At 37.5% G+C, this 26,500-nt stretch overlaps 1 protein-coding gene across 1 annotated transcript in view; it reads left to right on the forward strand.

Annotated features, from left to right (window-relative positions):
* CACNA2D3 (calcium voltage-gated channel auxiliary subunit alpha2delta 3) overlaps window positions 1-26,500 on the forward strand; it is an 858,102-nt gene that overhangs the window by 168,302 nt on the left and 663,300 nt on the right. The window contains exon 6 of the mRNA XM_044675448.1: window positions 25,291-25,453. Within this exon, the coding sequence (XP_044531383.1) occupies window positions 25,291-25,453 (163 nt within the window). The remainder of the gene's footprint in view (window positions 1-25,290; window positions 25,454-26,500) is intronic.

A 26,500-nucleotide genomic window follows, 5' to 3' on the forward strand; every position in this document is an offset into this window, starting at 1 on the left:
TAGACTTAGAACCCAAAGGTTCTTCAGAGACGTCTACTCATGGAAATAGATCTCAGAACTTTTTAATACTCTTCAAAATAATTTAAGACTCCCCTCCAAAGAACTTTTGTTTAAATGAGTTATATCTATTGATATTTATTTTTTAAAAAATTAAAACATCTCAGTATTATTATGAAAATAGTTTTGAGTTCATGAACCCCTGAAAGTGTCTCAGAGAAACCCAGGAATTAATTTCAGAGTTATAGAACTGTGTTCAAATCTACTTCATACTCTGTTTCATAATTCCTGCTTCTATTTATTAGAGAAGTTCCCCCCCCCACCCAGAACTTAGTTTCCTTATATATTAAATAAGGAAAAGTAATTACATAACCAATCAATTCTTTCTACCTGTTAATCTATGATCTTAATGTAAAACCTGAAATTTTCCATATGAGGACACTGAGGCCAATAAAGGGGGAAGGATTCAAGGCATATAGATTGGAGTGACAAAGTCAGTATTGGAACTAAGGTCCCTTAACCCCTAGTTCCATTGCACAGCACTACTAAAACAAAAAAGATAATTTCATTGAATTGTTGACAATGGGTACATGCCAACAAGACATACAAACATATCTGTATGACAGAATTCTTCCTTCATTTAACACTTAGCAGATTCAGCCATGTGGAAAATGATCTTTGTGATGCCCCTTTGTCCATGTTCCTTAACATCAAACTGGGCAAAGGCAATAGAAAGAGGACAGAGGTATCATCCTGGAAAGAAATGGGACTGAATTAACATTCATCCATAAAATGGGAAATCTTCTCTCTTGGCATATGTATTTATCTTGTGGAATCATTTAGTTTAAAAACAAAACAAAACAAAACAAAACCAAACCAGGATTGTTCCTATCCAGAGGTTTTGCTGCAGGGGAACATGCTCAAATCACAGAGAAAAAGGAAACAGTTTTATCTGACTTGTACTGAAAATGGAGAGAAAATCGAAGGCTTGTTGCTTTTTGGTGACTAAGGAAATTATCACACAAAAGCTTCAATAGAGCAGCAAAAGATTGCAGCCCTCAGTGAGGTTATTATGGGCTACAGAAGCAGACAATATAGTCTTTGAAACAGTATTTGGGAGAACCGAGCAAGGTACAACAAAAGCAGTCCACTATTGACTCTTGCTTCCCTTGTTTAGCGCAAGCAAAAGCAGTATCAAAGAAGCATAGCAATGGCTGGGGGAGGAAGGTCAAGCCTCTAAAACCAACTTTAAATTTTTGATGAATGACAACAGTAATCATGATGATGATTAGATGAATTAGATATGGTTTGATTGGAGCAGATGATTAGATAGAGCTGGGAAGGACTGGAGCGATTTCCTACTTACAAGGTCTCTTCTTATGCTATAATAAAGGAAAGAAAGGTCTGTATTGATTGGAGAGCTGGCCTTGGAGTTAGGAACACCTGATTTCAAGATGTGGCTCTGACACATATTAATGTATGACACTTAGGCAATCCCATTTACCTATATCTCAGCCAACTCTCAGGGGTTTGTAACATGGGGATCTGCCAATTATTATCTATTTCTATCTATCATTTCTGGCTCTCTATATTTATCTATCTACCTATCATTCAATCTATTTATCTACCTCCCTATTTTTATCTTTCTGTGTCTATCTATCTCTATCATCTATCCATTTATCTTCCAGTTTATCTATCAGTCAATCAATTAATCTATCCATTTATCTTCCAGTTTATCTATCAGTCAATCAATTAATCTATCTCTATAAATCTATCTATCCTATTTACCTACCTATTAATCTATCAGTTGATCAACTGATCTCTCTCTTTTTCTCTGTGTCTGTTTATTTGTCTGTCTCTCTCTCTAGACATCTTTCTCTCTATACACATCTGTACATATAACTATATGTATTTATAAATATTTTATAACTATATTTTGATACAATCAGTTACCTTTGAAATACTATATATCTTATAATATGTATTTAAAACATGATGCTGTGGCATCCATAGCATTCACCAACATGACTAGTGTTCCATGACATAGAAGAAATTTAAGAACATTTATTCTAATACCAAAAGTTGCAGAGATGTGCCTGTCTCCTTTGGCAGAGGGAGATTCCTCATTAGGACCAATATAATCTTAGATCCATAAAAACAAATAAATCAAAAAATAAGAGAGTAACTCAAGCTTTACACATTTTACCTACATATATGACATCATTTTATCTTCACAGTAACACTGAGAAATGGGTATTATAGGTACTGTTACCATCTTATAGCTGAGCAAAATGAGGTACAGGGAAATAAAGTTTGTATCTAAATCTCAGATTTATGCAGTTAGTAAAGACCTGCAGTGCGATTTGAACACAGTTCTCTCAACTCCAAGCCCAGCTCCTTTCCTGGAACCTTTTGAATTATTTCTAGACCAATTTTTTTCCTACTCTTTCTCCCTCTGTAATGGTCAGATGAATAGAACTCTTCAATTCTCTTGCCCCTACCTCCTGAGAGCAGACATGGTACATATAGTGCTGGGCTCAGAGTCAAGAAGACTTGAGTTCAAAGCCTGCCTCATATATTTACTGTGTGTGTGCCTCTGGAAAAGTTATTTTTCCTCATGGATCTGTTTCCTCAGATATAAAATGAAGGGTTTGGAGTTCACTATCTCTAAGATTCCTTGTAGTACTATATCTGTGATCTCCTGCTGAATCAGGCCTGTGCTTGGTTCAGGAAAAGATCGTATTTCTTTTTTTTTTTTTTAATTTCTTTTTTTATTATTTTTTTTATAAACCCTTAACTTCTGTATATTGGCTCCTTGGTGGAAGAGTGGTAAGGTTAGGCAATGGGGGTCAAGTGACTTGCCCAGGGTCACACAGCTGGGAAGTGTCTGAGGCTGGATTTGAACCTAGGACCACCCGTCTCTAGGCCTGGCTCTCCATCCACTGAGCTACCCAGCTGCCCCTTGTATTTCTTTTTTGAGGTAGAAGGTTTGGAAGTTGTATACTGGCCCCCACAGGGCCTGGCATCGTCTTATCCTTTAGGTTATGTCTTTTGGGATATGATATATGTCTTCCTTCTGAATTTGCTGATGTTATTCTGCAATTACATGTCCAGATCAAACTTCCTCATTGATGCACATAATGCTTTTGATTCATCTGATGAGCCTTGGCATCAAATCCATGGGTGATTAGGAACCTGTGAGTGGCTGTGCCCTTGACTTTTCCTCCAGCTGAGTGCTACTTCAGGTTATGGTGATCTCCTCTGCCAAGGTTCCAGAAGCATGTTTGTGAAGAATGATAGATCTATTTTGGGCCCAGTGAGGAATAAGGACATCTTTCTGAATTTCTGTGGCATCTTGGTGCCCATAAAGGCAACCGGGCCTCCAACATGGAAAAGAGATAGAACCATGGAAGTTGGGTTGAATTGTGTGTGTAGATGGTAAGTATAGGGTGTTTCACTCATAGATGCCCATGGTTTATTGCAGAAATTTTAGGGTGAGTTGATTCAGGGATCAGGGATCAGAGAGAATCCAAAACTATTGGTGAGTCTAAAAGATTAGACCAGATGAACTAAATTGGGAATAGTGATAGAACTACTGGGAGAGATTATTGAGGCCTCATTTGTAATCTGAAAAATAATGGGGAACAGAAGAGATATTTCAGGACTGAGCATGGTCAAAGGGTTTTGAAAAAACTTAGTGATCATTTACTATAAATCCCATCCTTTTATTTTGCAAGTTAGAAAACTGAGGAAAAGATTGGTATTGGGATCATGAAAACTGAGATGTAGAGCAAGAAGGAACACCGGAAACCCTTTGGTTAAATTCGTGTAGAGGCCCAGAGAATTGATGTAGCCTGGCTAAGTTAAACAGATTATAAAAGGTGAAAGCAAGACTTCATGGCAGGTTCCCTGACTCAACAGCTAATGTTCCTTTCATTACAACATATTGTCAGGCTTCACTGAAGGGAAAGAAGATGGAATCTGCATCCTGGGAGTCAATGAATCTGTGTTTGATTCCCAGAAAGAAAAATGGGAACATATTAAAGTGCTGACTTCTGAGCTAAAAGGAACATTGAAGGCCATTAAGTCAAACTTTTTTTTGACATATGAGGAAATTGAGGCAGAGGTTTAATGACTTACTAATGGGTACCCAGCTAACAAGTGTTTAAGGAGGGATTAGAACCTAGGTCAAATGGGAACTTTATGTCTAGTGCCTAGTTCACAACCATAGCATACTACCTTCCTGTAAGAATGTAAAGTCATCAGGTGTTTGTGGTGAAAGGACCAATAGAAGAAAATCAGCTCTCTTGTGGCCGGATCAGGTCCAAAAGCTGCTGGGAGTACTCTCTTTTCTGCGGGTAACAACTCTGCCGGTGTCCAGGGTCACTTTAGGGCACCACTCCAGCCCTACCCACCTCTTAGGAGAAGCTTGGGAGCAGTGTTTGAATTCATGATTTTTATACTAATTTAGTATCGCTTTTAGGCTACCTCCCTGTCTTTGACTTCATCATATCTTTATTTATCCATGGAACATCCATATGTTGCAGGGAGCTGGCACCAGTGTTAACCATTGCTCGGGGTAGAAGTTGTTGTACTTGGCACTGTGGTTGGAAAGATAAGTACACTGAAAGAACTCCAGAGAGGAACAGAGTTTCCTGGGCTAAGCAGAATTTCCAAAGGCCAAAAACTTTGCCCTCAGGTTCATTGACATCAATGGGCACTCCATATTTTCATGGCTGGGAAGAACATACATTTTCTGTAAGCTGTTAGCATTCCTAATTTAATCTAGGCCAGAAATTCACCAAAGTTTGCCAAAGAGTCTGGGTTTGGGAGACCAAAATAACAGAGTTACCTCCTTGGGCAAAATTGCAAATAGATTGGAAATTCTCAATTTCATAAAGGGAAAAAGAGTGGAACGTTTTTGTATCAAAAGCTCTTTGCAAACAAATAAAAAAAATAGCCTAGTTACAAAATCCAGCATATGACAAAATATATGGAATATGTCTTTGGCTTTCTCTGAAGTATAATTTGAATCTTGGTAGGCCTGCCAGAGTCCTTTACTCCTGGAGAACCTCAGTGTTAACTTTTTCTTCCATTCTCTTCTCTTAATCTAGATCTGTCATGGTTCCAGGATGGGTCATGAGAAAAGGAGACATTTAGACAGTGTTTTCCTAGGTGCTGATAGAGAATTCATCTTCCATTGATGCAACCATGATAGTTTGCAACCATTTCCAGTTGTAGATCCAATTCTTTTGAATGATGGACAGAAAGATTCTTCTTTCCCTGAAATCCTTTAGGATATCTTCAAGAGAACTGGACAGAATTAGGCTGACTAGATCTTTGATTGATCTGGAATGGAAGGATATTCCAATATAAGGGAAGTATTTTCCAACATTGTTGAACTGGCTTTTCAAATTCAGCTCTGTTTCCTGACACCCCCTCTTCCCCCCAGGAAGATTCACTAATAATTTTCAAATGAGTTTCACGGCAGATAATTCCTATCTCTCCCAAACCCCAATCAAACATCTATGACTCAAGTAGTAAGAAAGTACCCATCAGGGAATTTAGTATCCCAAGATTTCTGAATGTACTGGGTGATACTCAATCCAACTCAAAATCCATTTAAGAATCTACTCTGTGAAAGGCACTGTGCTAGGTTAGGTCTATGTTCTATTGAAATGCTTATATGAAAACTCAATTGAAGGTTTTTTAAAGTGTTGATTCTCCTTGTACCATTTTAAAAAATCCTTATTTTATGTTTTAGAATGGATATGAAGTATTGATTCCAAGGTAGAAGAGCAGTAAGGCCTAGGCAATTGGATTAAGTGACTTGCCCAGAGTCATATAGCTAGCAAGTGTCCGAGGCTAGGTTTGATCCTAAGACTTCCCATCTTTGGGACTGGTTCTTGATTCACTGGGCCAGCGAGCTTCCCCCTCTCCTTGTACACTTTTTTTTAAACCCTTAACTTCTGTCTATTGGCTCCTAGGTGGAAGAGTGGTAAGGGTGGGCAATGGGGGTCAAATGACTTGCCCAGGGTCACACAGCTGGGAAGTGTCTGAGGCTGGATTTGAACCTAGGACCTCCCGTCTCTAGGCCTGACTCTCAATCCACTGAGCTACCCAGCTCCCCCACTCCTTTTTACTTTTAACAGTGATTTGGATGAAGGCACATGGTTAACTCATTTGCTTTGAAGGATTTCTGACATATGGGATGATAGAGTGTTAGGATCCAAAGGTAACTTGAGATACTAGAATGCTGGGCTGAATCTAATAAGACACTATGTTTTGGGGCATGAAAATATCAGCATTACAAGTAGAAGATAGGAGAAGCTTGGCTAGATAGCAGCTCTTATGAAAAAGATCTGAGAAGCTAAGTGGAATGCAAGTTTATGGGAACATTGATCTCAAGCTGAAAGTGACTTTAGAAATTCTTGAATCTGATCACCTTATTTTTATAGATGAGGAAGCTCAGTGTCCATGAGGTTAGGTCAGAGAGCCGAGAGTCCTCTAATTCCACACCTAACAGGCATTACACTGTAGCAATGACCTTTCAATATGAACAATGTTAAATGGAAGTCAATAATGGTAGTGCGTCTACATTCTAATTACTGCAAATAATGTATCTCCCAAAGTGGTTTCATATTTTTGAATTCATACAATTGAAGCTGTAATTATATAAAATATGGTATTTGAATCCTGCCCAATGGGAATTTGAATAATATGATCATTTCAAAGGGATTGATTATTCATACTAATCTGGACCTGGTTGTGTGATCCTAAGCTTTGTTGAAGACGTGCTAGCTAAGTGGCATTAGATTTAGGGTCAGGAAGACCTGAGTACTAAGCTAGCCTCAGACCTTAGTTGTAGGACTCCGAGGTAATAATTGAACCTCTGCATCAAATGCAATCACTTGCAAAATGAGGATAATAACAGCACCTACCAGCATTAATGTGAGGATAAAATGAGGTAACATTCTAAAGCACTTTCTATATCTCTACATATTATGCAATAATAATAATTTCTAGAACAATAGAGGTAATGATGGCCCTTTGGTGGTCAGACACTATCTAGAGTACTGTGTTAAGTTTTGGATGCCTTGTGGTAGCAAGGACATGGACAAGTTGGGATTTTTCCAGAAGAAGGTGATTAGGATAGTAAGGAAACAATCCATTAGGCTGTAGTGGGTCAATAATGAATTTAGAAGCAGAAGCAGCTGTGTTCTGAAACATGTAAATGGGAATAACAAGTAAACACAAGGGTGTTAACCACAAAAGGAACCACTCGCACAAATCCACAAGTGATAGGACACACAAGATAACCTACACAAGGGATGTGGGAAATGGGTAATGGGCTAAGTACACACTCAGGTTGGTAATGGCAGTTGACAGTTTACTGGTCACCAGCCCAGCCAGGGAAACTCAGGTTTTGGAAGGTATCTAATGGTGGGCTCTTTCTTGGGGTAGAGGAAGACATAGATAGTAAATAAAGACAGTTTAAAAATGAGTTTTAGGGTTGGAGATGTAGGGAAAGGTCACACTAACTCTAGGTATCTATGGACAGACTCCAGGGACTGAAAAGGTGGGACAAACTACTCTATGCCAACACAGGCTGTCAGGTCCAGCTTGGCAGGTTAGAAGGGGAAATGAATGTCTCACAACTGGGTCCTCCTCAGCTTCAGCAATGATCTAAGGTTTTCCAGGAACACAGGTCCACAGCAAGTAAGATCCACAAAGAGATGAAGACAGGGAGCTGAACCAATCTGCATATCCACCATCCAGAGCTAAGTCCACTGCTCAAACCTGAACTTCCACAGGATAGATGTTTCTTGTAGGAGACAAATCCACTTGCCTGGGCTCTTCACTAGAGACAATTAAAACCAGCATCTAACTGCCTCAGTCATACCAGAGTCTCTCTCAGGAAAAAAGACTTCCTTCCTTCTCACTATTCCATGATTGGAGCTCTCCAGTATTTGCTTGACAGGCCCGGCCGCTACTTTATACTAAATGTCTAAAATCCTAAGGATGTCTATTGATATATTTATATCCTACCTTATAAATTTGCCTACAACAGTTCAAGTCTCACTTCAGCCACTTTCTTGTTTTGTGACCCTAGCTAAGTCAGCTTCTCTGTGCCTCAGTTACCTCATTTGATGAAGGGTTTGGATTCAGTGACCTCAAGGGTCCTACCTATATCAGCATCACTGTTCCTAGTTGATTGCTGTCATGATTCTGTTGAGTACTAGGAACTGCCAACATCTCTGGAGATGTTCACCTAGGAAACATCTTCAAGATTTTGAATGGTTAATAGGTGGAAGAGATGATGGACTTTCCCTTCTTGACACCAAAGGGTACAAATAGGAGCAATACATGTGAGTTATGGTGACATATTTAGGCTTCATGTAAGGAATATAGTTTTTAAAAAGGAGAGCTATCTATCCAGCAGGAGAGTGGGCTACTTTAGAGGTTCTCCCTCCATGGAGGTCTTTAAGCAGTGCATGTATGACCCTCTGACAGTGAGGATATGGAGGGAATTTTTGTTTGAATTCAAATTTTTCATTGATGTTGTGGAGGGAGTTTTATAGGTTGGATCATATGATCACTGGTTTTAATTCTAGTTTTGAGGTTCTATATTAAGAAGATAACTCAGTCCCTTACATTGTCTGTCATTAAATGAAGAATAAAGGGATCTCCAAAAGCAGAAGAGGCAGACTGTGTGATACTTCAATTCTTTCATTAAGCTGTGTGTGTGTATGTGTGTGTGTGTGTGTGTGTGTGTGTGTGTGTGTGTCTATTCTACTATCTTAACCTACCCATCATTTCCTACCATGTGTTTTATAACCTCTTTAAGTCTTTCTGTTCTGTTTGATTCTTATCTAAGCTACATCTTTCCATAAATACTTCATCCACAATACACCCTGGAAGATGTTTCCCAGGTGAACATATCCAAAGAAATTACCAGATCCTGATAGGGAATAGAATCAGGGAATCATCAATAAGCATGAGAGATTTAGAACTGTATAGGACCCCAGAGGTCAGTGTCCAATGGCCTGAAAGAGATGCTAATATTATTGCTTGTAATCTCTCCATCCAACACATTGGTCTTCCATTGGTTGTCATTCATTTCTAGTGCATGATCACCCTATCTCTTTTTCATTCCTTAATGTCCTTAATGTGAATGTGTAGGCGTGAATGTATAAGTCAGTATATATATATATATATATTGTGTCTGGATCTATGACTTCCTCAGAGTAGAGAAAACCTGGTGAAGAATAGCCAAGGCCTTACCAATTCTGATCTTCAAATGTTCTTCATTCTAGAGTTATAGAATGAAATATTGGTGATTAAGTGACCTAGTCAGTAGGAATTAGAAGCTCAACTTTAACTCTGTTTAGTGCATCCACCAGTCAAGCAGCATTCATTAAGCAATTCCTTTGCATCTGGCCCAGTGGTAAGCACAAGAGGAAACAAAGGGGAAAAAAATGTTCCTGCTCTCAAGGAACTTACATTTCAAAGGGAGAGATAATATGCAAATATTTCTTTAGAACTACAGCCTCCCCTTAGCACACACATATTTACCCTTAAATGGTAGATAAATTGGGCAAGAGAGTCAATTAATTCCCCATTTCATTAAAAGACCTACTTAAACACCATCAAACCAACTCTCCTAAGTTTCTAAAAATATTCTTTTTTTTTTTTTTTTTTTTTTTTTTAAACCCTTACCTTCAGTCTTGGAGTCAATACTGTGTATTGGCTCCAAGGCTGAAGAATGATAAGGGTTAGGCCATGGGGGTTAAGTGACTTGCCCAAGGTCACACAGCTAGGACATGTCTGAAGTCAGATTTGAAACTAAGACCTCTGTCTCTAGGCCTGGCTCTCAATCCACTGAGCTACCAGCTACCACCATAAAAACATTCTTAAAAACAATTTATGGGTATATACTTCAATTCTCTGTATTCCAATGAGAAACTCTTGGATCTTATTCAAGTCAGTCTTAGTCACTGTCATACTCAAATGACATTCTCTCCAGAACTGGTTTTGTCTGAGGCAATTCAATTACAGGGAACCACTGTAAAAACATGTCCCTTATATAATTTTTTCATAACATTATAAAAATATGTTTTCATCAACGGTTCCTTCCATCTGGGCTTTATGATGTCCCCATTAAATCTTTAGTTGTTAAAATGTCTCCAAAATCATTATTTTCTCCTTCATAATCAATTATACCCAGTAGCAAATTACAGTAGTTACAAATTATGATCACCTATCATTTGGAGCATAACTGTTATAATTTCTACTCAAGTCAATTATACCCACTCCTACAAGGTAAAAATAGGAAGACATATGCTTGCTCAGAGTTTATTACTCTCTAATGGTGGTGAGACTTCAAATGTTCCTATTCACCTTATACCATTATACCAAGTAGTAGAAAACTACAAAGCTTCCTTGATGAAATCATGGTAGTTAACAAATATCATCATAACATTTACATTTAAAGACAAAGTGGATGAAAAAAAACCACAATGTTTATTGCCTTATGTCTTGAGAAGGTAGCATTCCTATTGTATGTTTACCAACCATTAGAGTATTCTCTGCAGTGAAATCATAAGGCCCAGGTAACAGAATTCCTTCTCCCTAAGCAGATCATTAACTGTTTAGCTACTTGAGATTTAGACACTATTTGGAAGCATTAAAAGGTTAAGTGACTTGCTCATGGTCACACCACCATTATACACAATTATGCCACCTCTTTTCTTCATTCCTTAATATCTTTAATTGTATATAAATGAATCCCCTATGTGTATATAAAATGTGTTTATTTTGTTATCTATGTTAATAGGAAAAGATATTTTTCTGGCTAGAAAAAAGTCTACAAATATGGTAGCTATTTATTTAGTGATAAGTTAGAGGTTATTTTCTTCAAAAAATATTAAGAGATGGGTAAAGCTATGTCATGATTCCAAAAAGTATTATCAAAAATGATATTCTAATCCTATTGAACACCTATGTTTAAATGAAATAATGATTTCATTTTGAAAGAAGATACAACACTGACAAGGAAATAGAAATTGAATATTAGTCTGATATAATAATATAGCCCATTATCAGAATATGATAGATCAAATATTAACAATAGAGTAATATTAGACCAAAGTAGTTGTTTTAGCAACATGTAATGAATAAATGGAAAAAAATAGGAGACAAATGTGCAAATACAGGTAGGCCTTTCACAAAATTTGACCATGAATTTGGACAACTTATTTCCTAGTTATATTTAGAACATAGTATGACTGCATCTCTCATTCCTATTAAAAACACTGGAAAGCATTAGTACAGGTTAAAAAAAAATAAACATGAATAGATTTTTTTTCTTAAAATGATATATTCCAAATCCAGGTATGCCATAAACAGAGAAAGAAAACTGCAGATCAATCTCCTTAATGAATATAGATGCAAAAATATTAAATAAATACTAGCAAAAAACTATATGAAGTTATCATGATGATTTATTCATTATGACGAGGTGGGATTTATACCACGGATACAAGGATGCTTTGATATTAGGAAAACCATCCACGTAATTGAACATATCAATAATCAAACCAACAGAGATCACATGATCGTCTCAACAGATGCAGAAAAAGTCTTTGACAAAATATAACACTCATTCCTACTGAAAACACTACAAAGTATAGGAATAGAAGGGCCCTTCCTCAAAACAATAAACAGTATATTTTTTTTAAACCATCAGCAAGTATCATCTGCAATGGGGACAAGTTAGAAGCCTTCCTAATAAGATCAGGAGTGAAGCAAGGATGTTCATTATCACCTCTATTATTTAATATGTATTAGAAATGCTAGTGATAGTAATTAGAGAAGAAAAAGAAATTGAAGGGATTAAAGTAGGCAACAAGGAAAGTAAACAATCATTCTTTGCAGATGATATGATGAATAAAGAATCCTGGAAAATCAACTAAAAAGCTAGTGGAAATAATGAACAACTTTCTCGAAGCTGCAGGGTACAAGATAAACCTACATAAATCATGAGCATTTCTATATATTTCCAACAAAACTCAGCAGCAGGAGTTAGAAAGAGAAACTCCATTTAAAATCACCCTAGACAATATAAAATATTTAGGAATATATCTGCCAAGACAAACACAGGAATTATATGAGCAGAACTATAAAACACTTTTCACATAATTAAAACTAGATCTAAACAACTGACCAAAAAACCCCATCAATTGTTAATGGGTAGGATGAACTAATATAATAAAAATGACAATCCTACCCAAATTAATCTACTTATTTAGTGTCATACCTATCACACTACCAAAAAACTTTTTATAGAATTAGAAAATAATCATAACAAAGTTCATCTGGAAGAACAAAAGTTCAAGACTCAAAGGAAATGATGAAAAAAAAAATGTGAAGGACGGGGGCCTAGCAGTACAGGATTTTAAACGGTAGTATAAAGTTGTGGTCATCAAAACAATATGGTACTGGCTAAGAAACAGAAGGGTAGATCAATGGAATAGACTTGGGGTAAATGACCTCAGCAAGCTAGCGTTCAATAAACCCAAAGATCCTACATTTTGGGACAAGAATTCGCTATTTGACAAAAATTGCTAGGAAAATTGGAAAACAGTAAGGGAAAAATCTGGTCTTCATCAACATCCCACACCCTATACTAAGATAAATTCAATAGTGGTAAATTACTTAAATATAAAGAGTGAAATCATAAATAAATATGGTTAACATAGAATAATATACCTGTCAGATATGTGGGAAAGGAAGGAATTTAAGACTACCATTATATCACATTTAAAAAGTCTTTGTACAGGCCTCAGCCACTTCCCAGCTGTGTGACCCTGGGCAAGTCACTTGACCCCCATCGCCCACCCTTACCACTCTTCCACCTATGAGACAATACACCGAAGTACAAGGGTTAAAAAAAAAAAAAAGTCTTTGTACAAACAAAATTAGGAGGAAAACAACAGATTGAAAAAAAATTATAAAAAATCTCTGACAAAGGTCTAATTCCCCAAATATATAAAGAACTAAGTCAAATTTACAAGAAGTTAAGCCATTCCTCATTGACAAATCATCAAGGGATATGAATAGGCAGTTCTCAGGTGAAAAAATAAAAATGATAATCACATGAAAAAGTGAGAAATGCAAATCAAAACAACATTGAGATACCATCTTATACTTGAAGACTGGTCAATATGACAGCAAAGGAAAGTGATAAATATTGGAGAGGATGTGGCAAAATTGGGACACTAATACACTGCTGGTAGAGTTATGAATTGATCCAATCGTTCTGGTGGGCAATTTAGAACTATGCCCAAAGGGCTTTAAAAGACTGCCTGCCTTTTGATCCAGCCATAGCATTGCTGGGTTTGTACCCCAAAAAGATAATAAGGAAAAAGACTTGTACAAAAATATTTATAACCACACTCTCTATGGTGGCAAAAAATTGAAAAATGACGGAATGTCCCTTGATTGGGGAATGGCAGAACAAATTGTGGTATCTAATGGTGATGGAATACTTTTGTGCTGAAAGGAATGATGAACTGGAGGAATTCCATGTGAACTGGAATGTTATGATTAAAAATGATGAGGGCCGAGATCAAAAGGAAGAATAGTATTTTAATAAAAGCCATGCTGATAGAGATAAACTGACCATGCGCCTGTAAGAAACCTATTCCAACCTCCCCTCAGCCATTTACCTTCCTCTCTCCTGGAGCTCAGGTAAGTAAAGAGGAAGTTCCAAGTCAGTTCCCCCTAATTTCAAATAGTCCCTCACCTTGAATATGTCACCCAAAACCGGAAACCCATGAAACCCGTTGGACCATGGGAAATGTAGTTTTAAGGACCCCCACAGGTCCACAGAAGTTTGTCAAACCCTATATTGAGGTTCAATCCTTCCAAATAGAATCCCAGGTGATTTTAACTAACACAGGAAAGACCTCCAGGAAGTGATGCAGAGTGAAAGGAGCAGAACCAGGAGAACTTTGTACCCAGAGATGGATACACTGTGGTATAATCAAACATAATGAACTTCTCAGTACAGCAATGCAATGATGCACAACAATCCAGAGGAACTTATGAGAAAGAAGCTCTCCACATCCAGAGAAAGAACTGTGGGAGCAGAAAAGCTGAAGAAAACCATATGATCAATCACGTGGTTCAATGGGGTTAGGATTGGGGTTTTGGCATTAAAAGATCACTCTATCTCAAATATGAATAACATAGAAATAGCTGAAGATGACTTCTGAGATCAACTATCTTCTGACTTTCTTATTGAAGCCCACTTCCTTTTTGAAGCTGCTCTCCTCTTGACAGTGACTCCCCAAGCCCCAGAAATTAAGGGCCTTTTATAGTGGCTTCATGTCCCTTCCCCTCTTCTCAAGAGCCAATCACAGCTTCCAAATTTCCCAGCACTGCCTGGGGGAGCAGTGTCCAGTGGGATCCCCTTCTCACCTTAGGGAGGTGTGAACTCTCTTCGAAAGGGTTCACAGTTTCCTGGCTGAATGAGTTTCTGAAAGTGTGAATTCTTTAAGTGGTGTGCAGCTCCTCCACCTAGTTCAAGCTTGTGTTAATTCAATCAAATCTAAAGGTAGACAAAGGAGAGTTAATCCTATCTTCATAATCTAGTGAGGTACTAAGTAGGAGAACTTAAGTTATTGTTAACCAAAGTGTTAACTCCAACTAGGCAAAGAGAATAAAGGGTTCCCTTTTTTACAAGGGTAAACTCAGAATAGACAAAGAGAACCAAGAATTTCCTTTCACACTCCTAAGGTTTTTGGAGAATTTAGTGACGGGGTAATTTGCATGAGGACAGTGAGTGGGCCAGGCTGAAGGAAAAGTTGAGAGTTAGAAAGGGAGAAATGTCCAATGAAAGTAGAAAGGTAGGTTGTGACCAGATGGGGAAGACTTTTGATAACAAAGTGATTAATCTACTTATTTTAGAGAAAAGATAGAACCAATGGATTGTATTAGGCAGATGAGTGACATGGTCAGAGGTACAATTAAGAAAAATTGCTCAGGCCCTTGTGTGAAGGATGACTTGTTATGTGGAAAGACATGAAACATACTGTTCAGGAAGCTATATAATCAGGTGACACTGGAGAAGGACTTGAACTAGAGTGACAGATGAGTTGAGAGAAAGGAAAGGAAGAAGGCATGGTGTAGAAATCAGAATGACAAGATTGGGAACTGATTTGAGAAGAAAATGAGAAATTCAGTTTGGCATTGATATTGCCAACCTGGAAAACTGGAAAAATGGTTGTACCTACAACGAAAATAAGGAAATTTGGAATATGGGTGAATTCTGCAGAAACATTGAGTTTTGTTTTGAATATGTTGAATTTGGAACACATATGGTAACCAATTTAAAGTGTCTGATAGGCTGTTGGTGATATGGGCCAGAGATTTAAAAGAGAAACTGCAGCTGAATATATAGGTCTGGAATTAATTTTCATAGAGATGATAGTAAAACCTATGAAGTTTATGGGATTGCAAAGTAGAGAGAAAAGGCAGAAGCTAACTATACACTCAGAAGGAAGGGTCATGATATAAATAATGAACCAACAAAAGAGTTTAAGAAAAAATGGTGGAGCAGATTGCAGGAGAATCAAGGTTATGTAGTCAACTAGAATAAATAGAATATTACTCATATTTGTAAGCTATTGTAAGAGATGGTAGAGAAGGAATAAATAAGAAGTGGCAACTTATTTGACATGAAGAATTTTTGTTAATGGCAGGAGTTTTTTGGGGAGTAGTTTCAGAGAGAAGTAAAGAGAAAAAGTTAAAGAGGACACAAAAGTTTTGAAATTGGTTGAATGGGAGAATGAAGGCATCAGCTGACATATTTACCATCTATGGCATTATGTCACTATTCTGTTTGACTCTCATCTATCCCACCCTGTTGACTACATTTTGTGCTAACCCTGATGCAGCCTGGAATGGTGGATAACTGTTGTTCAAATTCCAACTCTGCCACAGCTTTGTGAGCCTGGGAAAGTCATGTCATCACTCAGAGTTTCAGGAAGATCTCTAAGGCTAAACGTCATAGACCAGCTGGGATCTGTATTGGCAGAGGCCTGGGAAATCACAGATCCTTAATGCTGTGAGGATGATTGTGATGATGACTCCGTTTTCCTGGCTGAAAATGAACACCTCTCACTTTTCTGATCCATGGATGGTTATCAAGAATAAGTTTGTACCATTGCCATTCTCAGCTGAGCTCTCGATGTGTTACTTTCTTTCTGATATGTCTTCAGCTCTGGGGCACTTAGAATGGGGCTCCAAAAGCAGTTTTCTTTTCAGTATCCTGGAACAGAAACTAGGGCCTTCACAACATTCCTTTGTTCTTTTTGCCCAATAGAAATGTAGCTGTGTTTTCAATATGTTCCATCAATGCCTCTGGGAATTCTTTGAACCCTCAAGACAGATGAATATCTTCTATGCTAACCATGGCCATCTTTGGTCAACCCTGCAGCTAGTACTCCCCAAGGGCCTGTGGAGGCAGGGATGGAAGGGTTTTGCAGTGACCTGCTCTCCAGCTTTGGGGGATGAGAGCCAAGACCTCATCATGGTGGCTGGCTTCCAAAGAATGATTTAACTTGCTCTCCTGACCCCCCTATTCTTTTTTTCCCTTGCAATTGGAACCATCAATTTTTCCTTCCATTGGGCACTGGGAACCTTCTCCAAAGTATCTAAGTGAATGGTAACAGATTCTCATTTTACTTCAACCCAGATGACAAATAGGGAACTCTGTATTGATAATAGGGGAAAGAATATGTTTGAATTCCATTTGCCAAGGTCTAAAGAACGGAATAAATTTGAATTAATGTATAACTCCCTGTAAAGTGGGAAATTGTGTTTGGTTGGGTTAAGCAATCTACATGTTCAGACGTATGGCTCACTCCCTTTCTGTACTCATGGCAATCAACTTTTACTTATTTCATCGTCTTACTTTCCTCAATTGATTTTTTAACAATATTTTTTATGAGGGCCCTTATGCCATCTTCAAATATATTTCTTCTTGATTCCTTCCTATCAATTTAATTCGAGAAGCATTGACTGAGTGCTCCCTGTGTGCCAGTCACTGTACTAGGTGGAATCGAAAACCCACTCCAGTCCTTCCCTCAGGGACCTACATTCTTAGTAGTTCTTAAGTGCTGACATATGGGAGAAGGGGAATTAGGCTTGTTTTGCTTGACCCTAGAGTGGGTAGAGCCTAGAAAGAGACAATTTTTGGTTTCATCTATCAAGAAGATGCCCAACATTAGAAATAAGCAAAAGTAGAATAGGCTTCCTGGAGAAATAGTGGGGTTCTCCTGAATGGAGGTAGTTAAGCAAAGGCTGTACTTTTCTGGGAAGCCATATTAGGGCCAAGTTGGCCATTAAAGTTCCTTTCAATGTTCCTATTCTGTGATTCTATATATAACTGATCAGAAGTGACCAATCTTTGCCCTGAAGGCCTCCAGTGATGGTTTCTCCTTTGCTTCTCAAGACACCCTATTTTCCTTTGGTCGATTCATTTTGTAAGGAAATTGGGCCATTCAGTAGGCAAATCTGGTCTCTTCAATTCCAATCCATTGCTCCATTTTCTGCTCTCTGGGGCCAACCAGAACAAATCTAACTCTGCTTCAGATACTGAAAGAGAGTCAACATTCTTCCCCCTTGCCCCAACCCTGTCTTCTTTTCTCTAGTTTCAGTACCTTGACTTCTTGCAACAATTTTCAATCAATTTATGCTCCTGTGGTCTAACTTAACTGATAATTTTCAGTCTTCATTTTAAAGTCTGAACTTGGGAAACATCTTTGTCAGTGGCAAGAGCTTCGGTGACAAGTTACTATTCAAAACTTCTTGACAAATTACATTTCCTGTCTGGCAACTCCGTAATCACTTCAATGATAATTACTTCATAATTGCCAAGGAAAGGTCATAAATCAATCTAATGCATCGGAGCTGTAAATTACCAGCATTATGCCTTGGAAAATACAATAGAGTGTACTGCTCTCCTCCCTTCCTTTAGTCTCTAATGAAAAGGTGGCCCATTTCCCTGCCAAGACAAACCTCTCTACATGCATCCCTGGTATCTTGCCCCTCCCATCTCCTCTAGCAGACTGATGCCTTGATCATCCCTTCTCACACTGTAGTATTGATTCTTTATCTACTGTTTCCTTCCTTGTTGCCTATAAACCCAATTAAGCCTACCTCATTCTTAAAAAAAAAAAATCACACGACTTGGTATCCTCTCAAGATTTTGTAATACATTTACTTTTCACAGATTTATTTATTAAAAATGATCTCTAGATTCATTCCCTATTGTTCTTACTTCTTTTAAAGATACTAATATTTAGCTTTTCTGTCTTATGTTATTTCTTTTCTAAATGTGCTTTCTTTATCCACCTACACAGAAAACTATACTTAAAAAAAAATCCTTACACTCTGCCTCAGAATTCTAAGGCATAAGAATGTAAGAACTAGGCAATTGAAGTTAAGCAACTTGCCCAGTCACACAGCTAGGAAGTTTCTAAGGCTAAAAACTATACTTTTAACAAAGAATATTTAAAAAGCAATTTTAAACCAAAACCAATCACATGTTAACCATCTCACGTTTTAACCTCTTGTAACCTGACTTCTGATCTCATCACTGGAGTCAAATTACTATCTCCAAGCCCATAATTCCAAAATCTAGTAGCTTTTTTTCACTCCTCATACAAATTAATTTCTCTAGAGTATTTGAGAATATTGCCCATCCTTTCCTTCTGGATACTTTTGTCTCTTTCGAATTGTTGTGACAATGCTTTCTGTTTGCTGTACCACCTGAAGGACTTCTCCTCAGTTGCCTTTCTTGGTCATCACTCATATGTCACATCCTAACTGTGATTATACCCCAAAGATTTATCCTGAGCTCTCTTCTCCCTCTCCTCTTTCTCCCTTGTTCTTATTAGTTCTCACAGCTCCAAATATTACCTCCCTGCAGATGATACCAAGATATTTACATCCATTTCTAATATCTCCAGAGCTTTACAGAGCTTCTACATTACCAACTATCCAGGGAATGTAACAAAGCATCTCAGACTGAATATGTCAAAAATCATACTCATTCTCTTTCTCCACCAAGCCAATCCCAATTCCCAATTTCCTCATTTCTGTCTACAAATATTCTCTCAGTTATCCAGGTTCAACCTTATTGCTGACCTCAGTGTCATTCTTCATTCAGTCATTCCTCTCATCTTTTCCATATCTATGAAATTTCAATAATTTATTAGTTTTATTTCCACAACACCACTCAATCCATCCTCTTCTGGTTTCTCAAATGGCCATCGCTCTAGGTCAAGTAATTTCCCTTTCTCAACGGGACTCTAATAGCTATTTTCTCCTACTTGGAATCCTCGCCTCCAGTTTCTTTCTTCTCCTATTCATTCTCCATTCAGCTGCCAAAGTGACATTCTGAGAGCATTGGTCTGCTCAGCCATTTGTCTGCTCAATAAAACCCATTAGCTCCCTATTGCTTTTAGGAGAAACTACAGGCTCATCCTTTGCATTTAGACTTATTAAACTTATTTGACATGACTCCCCCTCATATACTTAATGTTTTGGACAAACTGTTCTACTTGTGAATCCCAAAATACAACATTTCTTCTCCGATCTCTAGGTCTTTGGGCTCATATCCTTTTCTGGAATGTACTTCTTCTTCATTTACACTTTTCAGAGCCTCTACCTCTCTTCTAGGTTCAGCTCAATTGCAACATTTTGGATAAGACACCCAACCCCCAGTCTGTTAGTAAAATAAAAAATATAAATATAAATAAAATAAAATAAAAAAAGTAAAAAAAAAACCTTGTAAAATATCCACCCACTTTTGATGGCTTTATAGATATTTAATTTGATAATGAATATACTTTATTCCCCCCATGTAATGTTCTTTCTGGATATTTTCTTGTTATCTCTCTCTCTCTACACTACATTTCCATTTCATTGAGGACTCCTTTTGCTTTATCTCCAATACTTAAGAGAGTGTTTGACCAACAGTGTGTGTGTGTGTGTGTGTGTGTGTGTGTGTGTGTGTGTGTGTGTGTTATACCTTCTTGTTGATGGAATACCCCCAAAGTTGGTATTGTGTTTTTCTCAGATGGTGATAACATGAGTACAAATCAAATGGATAGATTTTAGTCTTAACGTGAAAACCACTTCATATTTAGGTGCCTCTCACTTCCTCTCTCCTCACATATTCCTCCTCACTCTGGTGATTCAACAACTTTGAGGTTCAAAACTAGGATAAATCTCTCCCCCACTGATACTGATTTTATTCTTATCTAGAGGGAAAGTCAATATAAACATGTAGAGAATTTAGAATGATTTCAGAAATAATTTAACAGAAGAACAAGATGCACATTTGACCACTTAGTTAAATCTGTGGAAAATAATCACTTTAAAACAGAACTTATCAATATTTGAAGGAATATATAATGTTTTACCATTAACAGTGGTTCAAAGTATATATCTGAAAAGAGTGAACACTATAAGAGCGAAAGGCTCTGAGGAGTGGGGCAGAGTGAGCCAGGCTTTTACGGTTGCATTAGCAGAGGACTTTCCCAGCACCGAATTCCTTGTTTGGGCTGATAATCTTAGACAGCTTCCATAGGATGCTGAGAAATTCCATGACTTGCCTACGGTCATATAGCCAATTTTGTGTCAGAGGAGGTTTGTGTTCCTTGATTTAAATTAGAGATTGTACTAAGACCTGGGGACCCAGGTCCAAAGAATGAAACAATTTCTGCCTCCAAGCTTATATCCTATCCATCAACCAAATGCCACATTCCCCCTATGACTTTCTATTTATCATATTATTACATATATTTATCAAATACATATTATACTTCTATTAATAATAAGTGAATATATGTGTTAAGTAAATCTTATATTTATTAGTTATATTTTATACATTTCAAAGACTAGAAGCAACACGGACTTTTTTTCTATAGGCAAGGGGAATCAGTAAAGATTTTAGGGCAAATGACAGAGCAAAGGCAACATTAGAGAGATGAATTCTTGTCTCAGAGGACTTACTGCTGTGACTCTTTACTAAAAGAATGTCTTACCATAGGAAGGCACATTTTTACAGGCTCCCAGTTGTGGTCCTTTTTCACTGAGTATTGGCATACGAAGTCAGAATCAACTTGATTTAGAACTATAACCATGCATGGTCCTCTTCTTAGGTGCAATAGACCCTGAGACTTACCTAAGGGGGATGAGATTCTAAGATTTCCCAAAAGCTTACCAGCCATCCAAATACTTTTCCTCCATAGATTACTCAATACCATTCAATCCAAATGAGCAGTACCTTAGAAATCCTGGAATAATCAAGCCTAATGGAACTTCCTTATAGCCTGACCAACTTCATTGCTGAGACAAAATGAGAAAACTTACTGTACAGTTCACAAATTCCTCTTTTCTTATTTGCTAAGCAACTGTGATGCCATGTGTTGGACCTTCAAAGACAGAGTGGGCTGCGCATATCCATTGGGGGATGAAAAAGGAAGTGTATTGATCATGAGTAACTGGTACATTTCCTTTGGGGAAATCAGCCACCTCTGGTTTCCTCCTGACTTCATTGGCATTCTGAGCTTTCTGGATAATTTAATTACTTGGGAAATCAAAGGACTCACAAGAGATCTCAACACAAAAAAGAGCTCAGGGAAAAGGGAAAAAAATAAATTATCACATCTTTCTGTTGAGAACTGGCATACAATTCATTTTTCAATAAATTAAATTTCTAGTTATAGGGAACAATAGCCTGGAAGGTTTTGGTCCTCTTAGCATTGTTAACTTTCTGGGAAGTGCTTTGGTCCTGGGAAGATTAAGATGTCATTTAACATAATACATAGCATACATCATCTTTTCAGTGTTCTGTGTGCTAGGAAACCTTCTAAGGGAGAAGGGCCTGAAATAGCTTTCAGATACTTCACCCATGTGATCATGCATGCTAGAGATAGCTGAAGGCTAATCATAAGTGCCCACATGAAAGTTGAGGCCATTATTTTGTGGCTTTTTGTGTAAAGTGCTGGAATTAAAGCTTTACCCACATTATCTGTAGTCACAAAGATGCATATATTCATATGATTTTTTCCTGTGCACATTTTTGTTTTAATAAAACTACTTTGATCTCTTTACTTGCATAGAAATGATAGTTATCAAGTAGAAAGAAATAGAAAATGTTTGATTGACTAAAAGAATCCAGATCAATACAGTTTCTCATGGTCATGTGTATATTTCCAGGAAAGCAGCAGAGTATAATAGGGAGAACATAGACTTGGAGTCTTAGGACCTCCTTTGAATCCCTGCTCTGCCATTATACTTCCTGTATGGTTTGGGTCATTCTATTTGAATTCTCTTAGTCTTCACTTATTCATCTTTAGAATGAGGGAGAATGAATTACATCTAAGGTGCCAAACTTCCAATCTACCAGAGTCAGTACAGAACCAGATTCAAATGTAATGTTGTTGAAATAAATTAAAACACAATAAAATATAGAAAATGTTAACCTGTGGTTTTCTAAGTCAATATAATATCTTCAGGGATCCATTTCCATTTGAGTTTGACATCACTCGGTTAGATAATGACTAAGAGTCCTTCCAGCTATACATCTGAGATCCTATGCTAATATGTATAGTTGATCCCACTTCTACCTTCTCCTAAATCAGTAGGTACTGGAAAGCTTCCTACCTTGGTTTCTTCTCTTACCCTATTCCCCAACCAAGGAAATAGAACCTTTTTAAGAAATAGTGAGGGGCAGCTAGGTAGTACAGTGGATAGAATGCTAGACCTGTAATCAGAAGGATCTGAGCTTAAAATCTGGCCTCAGATACTTTCTAGATTTATGGTCCTGGGCAAATCACTTAACCCTGATTGCCCTAGTCTTTGCCACTTTTCTCTCTTAGAACTGATACTAAGACAGAAGGTAAGATTAAAAAAAAGTAGTAAAAAGGTCAATAGAAAGTAGGTGATGCTGAAAGGGGATAATAGAGTGTACATGAGGTCACAAAAGACCAGCAACATGAGCATCAGAGTTTATCTCCAGTTGATTCTAGTAATGACACAGAAAGAAGGTTTTGGTGGGATCTTCTTGAACCCTGAGATAGGTCTGATTCTCTTCTTCCTTCTCTCTTTGTTTTCAGTGGTAATTGTTTCTAAAATGAAACAAAACAAAACACATGTACAATATTCCTTTTTGATGTGCTAATGAACCCCCATTTTTTAACAGTGCCAGCCTGGACTTAATTCATTAAAGTGTCAGATTTGAGCATCTACTAATTAAATTTTCCTATGTTGTATTTATTTATAATTTCTTCAATGGGATCCCCATTTTATAAAGCATTTTGAGTGCTGAAGAGAAGAATCTGTTCTTTATCCCAGAAGCAAAAAGGAACTATTAAAGGGTCTTGTGTAGGAGGACTTGGTTGAAACTGTGTTCTAGGAAAATCAATTTGGTAACTCTTAAGAAGATGAATTAGAGGGGTCAGCAAATCATAGAATTAGAACTAGAAGGAATGTTGGTGAGTGAGTCAAATTCTCTTCTCTTAAATAAATGGAAAATGAGGTATAGGGAGGAAAATTAACCCCAAGTTATATAGTTAATAGGAATCTGAGATGGAATACAGGGAAGTCTAACTCAAAAGCAAGTGTCTTCTCTACTATAATACATGATTAAAGCAGAATGAACAATTAGGAGACATACAGTGATTCAAACAGAAGGAGCTAATGGCCATCATTAGCATGTTGGTTATCTGACAGTTAAAATATGGGATAAATATATTAGCTATAAAAGATGTAGAGCCAACCAAACTTGGCAACTGATTCATTATGGCATTGGGGGAGTGTGTGGAATAGAGGAATGAAGAGTTGTAGATGATTCCTAGACTATAAATATTTGTAAATGGAAGAATGGCTACCTTTGAAAGAAAAAGGGAAACTTAAGAAGAGATACAGGATTTGGGAAGGAAATAATATCTTTTGCCTTGGAAATGTTGAGTTTAAAATGGCCGTGTGGAAATCAGATGATGATTTTGAGGTGCCAGTTACAGGTGTGGGAGATGAGTTTCAGAAAGATGAGTTATGCAGATTTTGGAGTCATCTGAATAGAGATCTCTGAGAAATCTAGTTGAAAAAGAGTAGAAGATCCGGGCCTGAGTTGTGAGGTAACCATGGAAAGGCCACATAAGGCATAAATGTAGTGGCATCCACATATCAGAATATGGATGAATAATGGTCCTTAAGAAGAGCCTAAAAACAAGAGGTCAGACAAGTCAAAAGAAGATCATGAGGGTGTTTGGCAGTGCAGAGGTGTCAAGAAGAATGAATAAATTAGTAAAGGGATCACTGATGACTTTGGAGAAACCAATTGCTGTCAAGTGGTAAGAGGAAGAAATATTGCAAAAGAGTAATAAGTAGGCATTTTGCTGGCCATCCTTCATCAATCATAAAATCATCTGGGATTTATAAACATTAATGTTAAATAAGTCTTCAGGATACTCTAAGGGATGATTTTTTAGAAAAAAAATGAAATAAGTGTTTTGTATCGATATAATTATATTTAGCCCCAAATCTCCATCAAAGCCAGCGTTATTTGAGAGAGGTATACAGTTTATGAGAGAGCATAACATGAGATCACCAAGGAACCAGGAAGTCCTGGGTTCAAGGCTGATCTCTGATATATACTGACTGTCATTCTAGACAAGCCTATTAATCTTTCAATCCCCTGAGACAATTCTGTATTTAAACCAAAGTTGCTTAGGTCTTGAATAGCTTTTATAGATCCCCATCAAGAGGAGTTCCCTATCCTAATGAAAGGTGGCACATGGATAGGGTGCCAGGCCAGAATTAAAAAACACATATTTTCCTAAGTTCTGGGCAAGTCACTAGACAATATTTGCCTCAGTTTTGTGATGTGTAAAATGAGTTGGAGAAGGAGATGGCAAACCAGTTCAGTATCTTTGTCAAGAAAAATCCAAATGGGTCAAGAAGAGTTGGACGCAACTGAAAAATGACTAAACAACAAAATGCCAATGAAATCATAGTATCAATCCCTTTCCTTAATCCTTTCACCTAGGCATGCTCATTTTGTATCTTTCTATTAAAATGAACAATTTTTTTTCTTTTAGAGAAACTCACATGTGGATGGTAATAAATATAAAATGATCAAAATGCCCATAGAAAATCCAAATAAGATATGGATGTATTGTTATAAATTGCTCCATTTGATTTCTCTTTCAGTATGAATATTTCAATGCAGTCCTGATTAATGAGCAAGACGAAGAAGGAAAATATTTGGAGCTGGGGAAGGAGTTCATCTTGGTTCCAAATGACCATTTTAACAACTTGCCTGTCAACATTAGCCTGAGTGATGTTCAAGTTCCAACCAATATGTACAACAAGGGTAAGTCTGGTTTACAACCTAGTTGTTGTAACAATTTGGTACCTGGCCTGAGGGATTTGAGCTGGGAGGACCCAGCACACCTATGCCTGGTGAGCCAAGAGTAGGTCAGATCATTGGTGAGGAGTTAGACAGAGATCTAGGCAGAATCTATGGTAGACTAGAGTAATTATGTTTTTCTTCTTACTAATGATCTCTTTATCATTCCTGTGCCTTTTAAAACTGTATTTGATTTTATCTATCTATCTACATATCTGTCTGTCTCTCTGTCTATTTACTAGCCTCTTTTTAAATGAAATGTCTTAAAGGGAGGGTTTTCTAGGCGATTAATTATTTGACACACATGGAGTCAGAAAACGTCATGCTTAGATCCTGCTTCTAACACGTTAGCTGTTTTCCCTCTCTAAGCTACAGGCACCTCTCTCCAATAGATCTATTGTTTGTTTTTGTTTTTGTTTTTTTTTTTTTAAACCCTTGTACTTCGGTGTATTGTCTCATAGGTGGAAGATTGGTAAGGGTGGGCAATGGGGGTCAAGTGACTTGCCCAGGGTCACACAGCTGGGAAGTGGCTGAGGCCGGGTTTGAACCTAGGACCTCCCGCCTCTAGGCCTGACTCTCACTCCACTGAGCTACCCAGCTGCCCCCATCCAATAGATCTATTGTTATAGAACAATGTAATCTGCATTTATGCAAAATATTCTAACATATGAAATACTAATGCCTTGTTTTATTTACCTAAATGTCAGGAAAATCAGAAATGTGACATGCCCAGGCCTGTCTCTCTTTAGTCTCCAATATGAAGAATGATATGAAAAAGAAACTTGGTGAGGCCAGGGATTACTTCCCATTTTGCCTTTATATCACCAGTAGCTATCATTCAACATAAATTTATTAAGTGCCTACTATGTGTTAGGGGTTGTGCTAGGTGATGGGGATATGATTAAGAAGAATAGATAGTTACTGCTCTCAAAGATTTTAGACTGTGAACTCTTCAAGGGCAGGGGACTATCTTTTGCCTATTTTTGTATCCCTAGTGCCTAGCAAAGTGCC

Source organism: Gracilinanus agilis, chromosome 1, assembly GCF_016433145.1.
Source record: "Gracilinanus agilis isolate LMUSP501 chromosome 1, AgileGrace, whole genome shotgun sequence".
Classification (NCBI taxonomy): Eukaryota; Metazoa; Chordata; class Mammalia; order Didelphimorphia; family Didelphidae; genus Gracilinanus; species Gracilinanus agilis.